At 43.7% G+C, this 10573-nt stretch overlaps 1 protein-coding gene across 1 annotated transcript; it reads right to left on the bottom strand.

Annotated features, from left to right (window-relative positions):
- Positions 1-3105: 3105 nt before the first annotated feature.
- Positions 3106-10348, bottom strand: LOC306919371 (uncharacterized protein; the record flags this gene model as incomplete). The annotated part of the gene is made up of 4 exons (XM_079532162.1): positions 9992-10348; positions 8786-8974; positions 4257-4394; positions 3106-4061 (listed from the first exon to the last, which is right to left on the bottom strand). The coding sequence occupies exons 1-4, from the start codon at positions 10284-10286 to the stop codon at positions 3106-3108; spliced, it is 1578 nt and encodes a 525-aa protein (XP_079388288.1). The 5' UTR covers positions 10287-10348.
- Between the last annotated feature and the right edge of the window lie 225 nt (positions 10349-10573).

A 10573-nucleotide genomic window follows, 5' to 3' on the forward strand; every position in this document is an offset into this window, starting at 1 on the left:
CAACTCATCTTGAAGTTCCTCCACTACACAGATCGCCTGGAGGATAAAGAGGACCGGATCTTCAAGATCCGTCCCATCCTGGACTACCTGGTGAAGAGATGGCGGGAGATGTTTGAGCCGGGTCAGAACATCGCCATAGATGAGGGTACGTTGCTATGGAAAGGACGCCTTTCCTTCCGGGTTTACAACCCGCTGAAGCCGGTTCGGTATGGGATAAAATCCTATATACTAGCAGATTCCTCTACAGCGTACTGCCATAACTTGAAGCCGTACATTGGAGAGTACCACTCCTTGATGGACACCGTCACCACTCTGCTTGGAGACTTGGCAGGGAAGGGTCATGTCTTATACATGGACAATTTCTACAATAGCGTGTCCTTGTGTGAGCACCTCCTCCAACTGAAGACCCATAGCTGTGGGACCATTCGGGGTAACAGAGGCCCACCCCCAGAGATCCAGGAGGCCAGCCTTTCCACCCTCAAAATCAACGACAGAATAGCCATGACCACCGGCAAAGTGATGTCTGTTGCTTGGAGGGATAGCAAGGTGGTGAGGATGGTGTCGACCTTCCACCAGGACACTGTGGTCAACGTGCTAAAGTGGCAGAAAGGTGGGACCCAGTATGTGTACGAAAAGCCTCAGTCGGCGGTTGACTATAATCAGTGGACGAACGGGGTGGATCGGCTGGATCACCTATTATCCCTGGACCAGGAAGACCTCGAAGTGGACTACAAAATTCCTCATGTACCTCTTTCAGATTAGCATGTACAATGCCTTTGTCCTGTACCGTATCCAAAACCCTGAAAGTGCCTGTGGAGACATGAAGAGCTTCATACATTCAGTGATCCTGAAGTGGTCTACACCCAAGCGAGAGACCCGGAGAGCGCATTACAGGAACCCAAGGGTCAGGCTAACAGCCAACATTGCACCCCTGCCAACACTCCATGTCCTGGAAAAGCTTCCCCCCACTCTAAAGAAGCAAAACCCTGGCAAACGATGCAGGATGTGTAGCCAACACTAGTAAGTAAAGAACACAACATTCTAAACATGTTATTCCTCCTGTGTAAAGTAGAGATTTAGAGCTTCCAAATGAGCTATTGTGTGTCACTGTAGTCATATCACACAGTTGTTGTATGGGACTTCAAAGATTAGTGTAAATGGCCTAAAAGCAGGGCCTACTTTAGTCAGAGCATGGTGTTTTCAACGGCCCATAAATATAGAATGCAACATGCTGGAAACTTTTTTCTTTTTTCTGGGTAAAGTAGATATTTAAAGCTATAAAATGAGCTATTGTGTGTCACTGTAGTTAAATCACACAGTGTTATATGGGGCTATAAACCTTATGAAACTAAAACGGCTTGTAACTCAAAATCGTTTCTCGGAAGGGAACCTTTTTCACTCAAACCAAGGTGTACTAAAATGCTTATAAGACAACCATGGAACATGCTACAAACATAATTCTTTGTTTTCTGTATAAAGTAGAGACTTGCAGCTTTAAAATGAGAAATTTCTTGACATTGTGGACATATCACACATATTTCTATTGGCATTCAAATCTGTCTTCAATAGCTGGCATAAGTCACAATAAGCTGCTATAAGGGGGTGGCAGGCTAAGGGTTAAACTCACCATACAATGTCATAAAATATGATAGGTAAGAAAATAAAAAGGTAAGTTGTTGTTGTTGTTTTTGTTCCCTCGACATATCAAGATCAGTTTCTTCTCTGCTACCGTGGAGTCTGTTCTCCTATATGGCTGTGAATGCTGGACACTAACACAAGCCCTACAGAAATCCCTGGATGGGTGCTACACCAGAATGTTACGTCTGGTACTTAACACCAACAGGGACGAGCACATCACCAACAAGCGTCTGTACGGGGCATTACCAAGTGTAACAGAGAAGATAGCAGTAAGGAGGATGAGACTAGCTGGCCACTGCCACCGACACCAAGAACTCCCGGCCAAAAAGCTTGTACTGTACTTTATTGTCAGGCTTGTCAGAGTATTCTAGGTCCAACTTGCATGTCCCAAAGCAATTAGTGATGCACAATATTATCAGTAGCATATTGATATATCGGCCGATATTTAATTATAAAAGCATTATTGGTATTGAACCGATTTTCACCGATATTTTCCGTCGGTATTGACTGATATTTCAGCAATGAGCTCAATATAAATATAATATCTAATAATGTAATATATCGGTATCGGCCGATTTGACTGCTGCATATTATTGGATATCGGATCTCTGTAATTAGAGATGAGTGTGTGTGGGGATAGAGGAACGGGGAGGCGGGGTTCCCAGGCTCGCAGTATAGCCAGCACAACGCAAACGCACTATTCCTAAACTGCCTCCCGTAGCTCCCCCCGTTCTCCCGCCCTCACACGTCACCCACACACGTCACGGCCAGGAGGACACCGTGTGTTTTGCGAGCTGAGCTCCCGACAGAAAAACAAACAAACTCCCGAAACAGAGCAGAGGGACAATGACAGAATAAAGGAATTAAATAATAGAGACAGCGACATAAATATAATAGGAAAGGAACAGAAAATGAACAGAATGGAATAGAGGCAGATATGCGGTAGAGAGAAAGCAGAGGGAAACAATGGATGAATTTGGAGGGTAGGAGATATGAGCATGGTGATGGACTATGAGCGGCTCCACCAAAACCACCGTTCTGTACATGTATGTGGCTGTTATGGTCTGAAGGTACATTAAGTAAGATGTAGCAACACCCCTGATTTACACAAACCCAGCAGCTTGTGAGCACTTTACTGCACCATCATTTACTGCATAGCAATGAACATAATTATTGCATGAATGTTAATGGATAAGACTTGTTAAATACTGACAAATGTGGACACACACTGATGCTCATATTGTACTACCAGTAACCTATGAGCTGGAGGGAATAATGCAAGCTAAAATAAAAATAAAATTCCATCATGTTGAATAGAAAATAAGATCCATACACAAGATACAAATTAAACTCCATCACAATTAATGTGTATTTGATTCAGTCATGTTTATATTGTCAGATCATACATGTAATTCCTCTGCTTTTGCATCATTGTCATCCTGGATTAGACTGACTGATCATTATGACTTAAACTAAAGGCTTTTTGCCTGTATGAGTCTTCATGTGTCTTTTTAGATTACTTTTGGAAACACAGCCTTTACCACACACTGTACAAGAAAATGGCTTTTCGCCTGTATGAGTCATCATGTGTGTTTTTAGAGTACCCACCTGAGTAAAGCCTTTACCACAAACTGTACAAGAGAATGGCCTTTCGCCTGTATGAGTCATCATGTGTGATTTTAGATGACTTGTGTTAAAACAGCCTATACCACATACTGTACAAGAAAATGGCCTTTCGCCTGTATGAGTCATCATGTGTGATTTTAGGTTACACGTCCGAGTAAAGCCTGTACCACAAACTGTACAAGAGTAGGGCTTTTCGCCTGTATGAGTCATCATGTGTGTTTTTAGACTACCCGTCTGAGAAAAACCTGTACCACAAACTGTACAAGAGAAGGGCTTTTCACCTGTATGAATCCTCATGTGTGTTTTTAGATTCCACTTATCATTAAACATTTTGCCACACTCTGTACAATTGAAACTTTTCTTCCGTGTGTGACTGATTTGTTTTGACGATTCCAGATCCTGTGTGTTTTGTGATATCAGTGTGTTTAAAGCTGACTGATCTCCCCTAGTCTTCTCCCACTCATCACTGTCTTCAGTATCAGATTCAGAACAGTGTGAAGAGAGGAGCTGGTTGTCACTAGTTGGTTGTGATGTTCTACAGTCCTCTACATCAGCTTGTGTTTTCATGTGTACAGTTGAGGTGCCGGCTACAGGCTCTCTGTCTCTGTTTTCATCATCATCTTCACTTTTCACTGCTAGTAATGTCAACGCTGATCCACCAGCCTCTTCTTGTCTTTGAAGTAGTGCCTCGTGTTCCTCTCTAATCTCTGGAGCGTGTGGTTCCTCCTGGACCAGACTGGAGATCTTCTCCTCTTCAGGTGGAACATCCTCTTTACACACAGGGACGTGCAGAAAGTCTACAAAAAAAAATACAATGTGTTATGACCCTTATGGTCTAGGAGCAAAGGCCCTGCAACATATTAAAAAAGAAGGACCACCAGATTAGCTTGTAGAGTGTCTATTTTCGGTGCAAAGGATACATTTGGCTTTACACTTCAGGCATTTATATTTTGCTTTATGGCGACGTTGCTCACTGAAAGTATCTGACGTACAAGCCTCTTCTTGTCTTTGAAGTAGTGCCTCGTGTTCCTCTCTAATCTCTGGAGCGTGTGGTTCCTCCTGGACCAGACTGGAGATCTTCTCCTCTTCAGGTGGAACATCCTCTTTACACACAGGGACGTGCAGAAAGTCTACAAAAAAAAATACAATGTGTTATGACCCTTATGGTCTAGGAGCAAAGGCCCTGCAACATATTAAAAAAGAAGGACCACCAGATTAGCTTGTAGAGTGTCTATTTTCGGTGCAAAGGATACATTTGGCTTTACACTTCAGGCATTTATATTTTGCTTTATGGCGACGTTGCTCACTGAAAGTATCTGACGTACAAGCAAGCTCAGTGTGTTGTGATGAGACACGCTGTGGACTTTGTCTTTCGGCAGAGCGAAACTGTCGACAGAACTTCTTCAGTTCGGTAATGACTGTCATTCGAGGTAATGTAACAAAGTTGTAAGAACGGCATGTTAGTAGCATATTTGTCATTTACACTTAAACCCCTCATTTTGGATGATGTTGATTGGCGCTGCTCTAGTATAGCCTTTGCGTTATTGACATGTTTGTGGTCTGGCGGCTGGAATTTTGTGATGTGTGTTACCTTGCATGACTTTAATGTTTCAAAAACCACTGCTTGGAAATTATGACTCATAATTTCACACCTAATTGTTGTATTATACTATATATATACAGGTTTAATGTTTGTTTTGTTTTAAAAACACCATTGACAATAAAGCGAATTTAAGGTTTGTTTTGTCTCAATGTTTGTTTTACATCATCATGTTGTAAGACGATAAAAGCGCCCCTCACTTCACACGGGTGTGATTTTGTTCCTTTAAGTAGCCTACCACACCCGGAGTGAGCATGTTTTTTGTGGGCTTGCTTTCTTGCATTCTTGTTATCGGACCCTACAAATCCTCCCGCGTGCTCAGATCAGCCAACGCAGGGAAGCTGGAAGTACGTTCACTAAAAATGCCAGGACAGCGCTCCACACGTCCCAAACTCTTCTCCCTTCTGGCTCCAAAACTATGGAACCTTGGCTGGTAATCCAGCATGACAGTGTGTCGCGGGTTCGAGTCCCGATCCCGACGAACTTTACTGTGTGTCTTCTCTGCCCATCTCTCTCCCCGTTTTCTGTCTACCTACAGTAAATCTATCAATAAAGGCAGAAAAGCCCCAACAAATATCTAAAAAGAAAAAACAAACAAACTAAAACTATGGAATGCACTTCCCATTGCAAATCAGAACTGCAGACTCACTCCCAATATTCCGCCGTAGCCTGAAAACCCACCACTTCAGACTCCATCTTAGTCCGTAGCACTTGCCCTAGCCTTGACGACCTTACAGGCCTATGCAAAGGCTCAATTTACGTAACTAAGATAGCATTTAATGTAGACATTGCACTCTATAGCAGGGGTTCTCAACCCGTGGGCTGCGACCCCTCGGGGGCCGCCAAATTATTTTGGGGGGGTCCCAACATTATTATTATTATTATTATCTTTACACACAGGAATGTGCAGAAAGTCTATGAAAAAATACAAAGAGCCTATCCATGCAAGGTTTGAATCTTGTACCTCAATGCAGAGTAGTGGCTGGAAAAAGATATCAACAGATTACTCTTTGGCCACATTTTCCAGAATTGAACTTTGATGCTGCGCTGACTGCGCTCTGTGCTGTAAATAGTGTGGCTGTTTGTTTACATTACAGCGTTCTCATAGAAGATGTGAGACGAGTTGAATGTTAGGTCTTCTCCAGCAGGTTAGTTAACTATGGAATCGCGCATTTCCCGTCAGTTGGTGTGTCGGGCACCATATATGGTGTTAGGGGTGGGAGAGTGTGTGACATCATCAGTGATGGAGCACATGACATCACGTGACATCATCAGGGATGGAGATCCCTGATTTCATCAATATTAAGCCCATACTGAAAATGGAGATCCCTGATGTCATCAATATTGGCCAGCAACTCTGACCTCAAACCTCAAACCCTTAGATCTCCATATATGGAGCTGACCTGTTCTAACATGCCATAGGTTGATCCTTCCCCATCCATCCTTCCTCTTTCATGTCTCCCTTTTTACTGATACCTGTCCATTTAAACTCTAGACGGACCTGCCCCAAAGTTATTAGTGCAGCCGCGCCCGGCAGCCGGCAAAAAACAGAGTTCTTAACAGGCCCGAAAATTAAGATCTTACCCCCCATGCCAAAGCGCCTGCGCTCACCCCGCAGTATGCTGTCACCCAGGCTTCGCGCCCTCAGGCGTCTTACTGGTACTGAAGTAGAATTAACCTTATTAACACATAATTTGCTAACCACGTATCCGTACGTTATTAATTAATCAAACGTCCGGTGCGAATCACGTATCCATACGTTTTAATCACTTTTTTATTGAATACTTTCATTCATCTTTTTACCCACCCGGACAATGAAGAACCATCCCCCTGTCATTGCTGCTTAGTCCCGCTCACGTGATCAGAAAAAAAAAAAAAACCCCTCCCCTCCTGAAAACAGGAGGGCGGGCCGCTTTACGTGTAGAAGCCAGGGTAAAATGGACGCGCCCATGCCATGATCTAGTCGGTGTGTGAATAGAAGAATCAAATTTCACCTAACCTCGCCTCACCAGGCTTTCCTCCACCTCGGACATTTCACCCAACACTATAATACTCGATTCCCCCCTCCCCTCCTGTTTCTCCTGAGGAGGAGGGCCTTGCGAGATGGGGGCTCTGTCTCTCGGAAAAAAACATGATGAACGGAACGCTGCCTAAACACATGATCTGCACCGGATCGGCATTGCATAACGTCTGCAACACACATGGACAGATGCATGTTTCCTTCTTCATACTACGAACTAACAAACGAACCACAGTATCGAGGGGCCGCCATGACAACAGACAGTCTACCGTTGGGGGATCACGTATCGCCATGCAGAGCCGTCATAATCGGAGATCGCTCGGACGTGTGATTGTAACGCTTTTTTATTCATTATAATTGTAGTGATAAGACCGAAATGAACGCGTCGGGGACGTAATCGACCCGGGTGTAATGTATAACGAACTTTTCCGCGTCCTAAACCGTGGTGTTGTGATCTGTGGAAGTCATTTTTTCCTTGTCGTCGACATCACAGCCGGGCTTAGCACCTCTCTGGACACTCCCGGTGAAGCTTTTTTCCATCGCTCCTACGGGGGAGCGATGACAAGCTGCATGCCCAGGCATGTTCCCCTATACTAGCTTGAAAAACAAAATCAGCTAATGATGACAACGCGTCTCACCGTTATACTATAGTTCTGAGCCGAATGGTGGAATGGGACTTTTTATAGCCGTACGGATCAAGACTTTTGCTGCCCAATGTGCCCATGACCCCCCCCCCCCCCCCCCCATGTTACTGCGATCAAGACAATGAAGGCCGATCTGTGAGATAGATTAGGCGAGGCGAGGCGATCATCATCATCCTCATCTAAGAAAGCAGAGTTATGAAGGTTTATAGTCACCGCGCAACTGTTGCACTGCGCAACTGTAGAGAACAGTTGCACCGCTCACTTCACAGGGGTGTGATTTTTATTATTACAGTAGAAGTTTACAGACCAAACTGTAAATAAAAGGTTTACATGACTTTCTGTCTCAGCCCGTATATAGCGAGCTGTAGTGAATAAGTACAGAACAGTTGCACCGCTCACTTCACAGGGGTGTGATTTTTATTATTACAGTAGAAGTTTACAGACCAAACTGTAAATAAAAGGTTTACATGACTTTCTGCCTCAGTCCGTATATAGCGAGCTGTATTGAATAAGCAGAGAACAGAATATGGGACAGAGTTGCACCACTCACTTCACAGGGGTGTGATTTTTATTATTACTACAGTAGAAGTTTTTTTCTTATGAAAGCAGAGAGTCTTCTGTTTCATACGGTATATAGTATTTATATGTCGCAATAGGCCTTATTTTGTGAATCTTGAGTTTGGGTCCATGTCTTCTCTGCAGTTATATCTGGTGGGCGCAAGGTGCATTCAGTAACCAATTTATGACAAACTGTACATGGGATCAATGTTTACTCTTTTCCTAGTAAAAGTACACATTCAGGGCTTTCATTCGGTGTATAGGATGTATAGCATATTTATTGTGTTTATTTTTATATCTGCCTGTCAATGTCTCTGACTTTAAACCATCCATAACTCTGCTCGCTGTTCAAGAGAACCACTTCCAGGCAAAAGCAGGTGTTGCAAAAAGGTCAATATCTCCAGAATGGAAGATGGTAAAATCAAAAAAAAATTGAAGTGGACAAGTTCAGCCTTCTTTTGATGTATGCGTGTGATTCTCGCTATAAGAGAACATTTTGCTGTGGGCCCCCGAACAAGGCCTTCGTGCAATGTTAAACGGTAGCAACATCAAAATAGGCCTGGGGCGATTCTGTAGCAATCAAAGTGTTAAGCCTTATGTGAACCCATTAATACTTTTACTGACGATTCATCTTTACACTCTCAGTACCGACCCACTTTCACTAATAAAATAAATAAAGACAGAGTGATTTAAACTTACTGAGGTCCAGGTGGTCTTCAGGTTCCTGTTTAAGGCGGTCTTCAGGTTCCGGTTTAAGGTGGTCTTCAGGTTCCTGTTTAAGGTGGTCTTCAGGTTCCTGTTTAAGGTGGTCTTCAGGTTCCTGTTTAATAGAAAAAGTCGTGGCTGCAGAACTGATCTTCACCTGCAGACTGGACTCCACACACTGGTCTGGAATGAAGGAATACAATAATTAGTTAAATACTTTACAAAGGACTATGATGTGACATTACACACAATTGTTCATGTAAACAGCATAACAGCATAACCAGACTAAATTGATTTATATTATGAACCAGAGTTTGTTTTAAATAAAAATCAAACCCGTCTGGACCTAGTGGCGCTGTATTGTACTCGTGCTGTATAGTACTGTACTGTACAAGCCACCCTACCTGGCGTGTGTGTGTGTGTGTGTGTGTGTGTGTGTGTGTGTGTGTGTGTGTGTGTGTGTGTGTGTGTGTGTGTGTGTGTGTGTTACGGTTGCGCAACAGTGACACTTGGTAGTCAACAAACGCTATAATAATATTTCCATGCTTGGACGGACAGACACAGACCCAGTCAGGGAGTCAGGGACACACATTGCTGTGCATTAGAGTAGCTGCACCACTTAAAAATGAAAGAACAAAATGAAAGCACATCTAGCAAGCAGTATTTTTTCATTGTATATTTGAAACAGCCAAACAGTTTAACATATTAATGATCCTGAAATAGATAACACAAGTAGGTATAATATTGTTGCTGTGAGGTGGAAACCTCTTATGTCCAAAACTGTTACTTTTCAGAAAATGAAAAATAAAAATGAAAAGCTTGTAGATCGGCTATTTTGGTTACTTTTGGGTGACACTGTAGAATGATGATTAGGACATTCATTTACAAAACAACATCAAAGGTTAAATTATGTGAGAGAGAGCGAGTGCATTTTCTGGCACCGGCGGCAGCAGTCTGACACCCTACCCAGGGCCCAGACCCTAACCTCACAGGGAAGATACGGCTGTCTCGGGAGCCACGGGTGAGTTTTACCCAGCGACGCTGACACCCAAACCCTAACCCTAACCTCACAGGGAAGACACAGATTTTTTAACTGGCAACGCATATCGGGAGCCGCGGCTGTTGTCGGCAGTTGCGGCATCGGCCGGTGTCGGAGAATGCACTTGCTCCTTCTGAATTATGGAGATACAACACACATACCTGCAGTGTGTAGATCGATGTCCATATCAACATCAATGTCCAGCACTTTGTTTTGTTTCTCCAGCAGAGTTTCTAGTGTCTCCATCTCTGTCTGGAAGAGGTTGCACATGACCTGAGCAGCCAAACGGAGGCGCTCCAACACAAACACTCTGACATCAAGCTTCACACAACAAACATCAGCACCACCACTCTGCTGCTGTTTGTCCAAAACACACAATATGTCCTCTCCCACCGATGTCATGTGTTCATGTATCTTCAGCCATAAAGACTCCATTTGACACGTTTTGACGTCCATTATGTTGCACCACTCTGAAAAATAATTTCACACCACGATGAAAAACAACCATAGAGCTAAAGGCTAACAACCTCCATGGAGGTCCTCCATGCTGCAGTGCTAACCTTATATACTCTAAGGTGCTAACAGCAACAACAACACGCACTTACTTCCGTTTCCGGATCAACGTGTTTCGAGCGCATGCGCAGCAATGGAACCTCCAGGCCGTTTGCTCAATGCAAAGGCTCTGCTTTTCGCCCCCTGGTGGAGGAGGTGTGTAACTGGACGGACGGATTGAATACTTTATT

The sequence above is a fragment of the Electrona antarctica genome (genome assembly GCF_951216825.1).
Source record: "Electrona antarctica genome assembly, contig: scaffold_25, whole genome shotgun sequence".
In the NCBI taxonomy this organism is placed as follows: domain Eukaryota; kingdom Metazoa; phylum Chordata; class Actinopteri; order Myctophiformes; family Myctophidae; genus Electrona; species Electrona antarctica.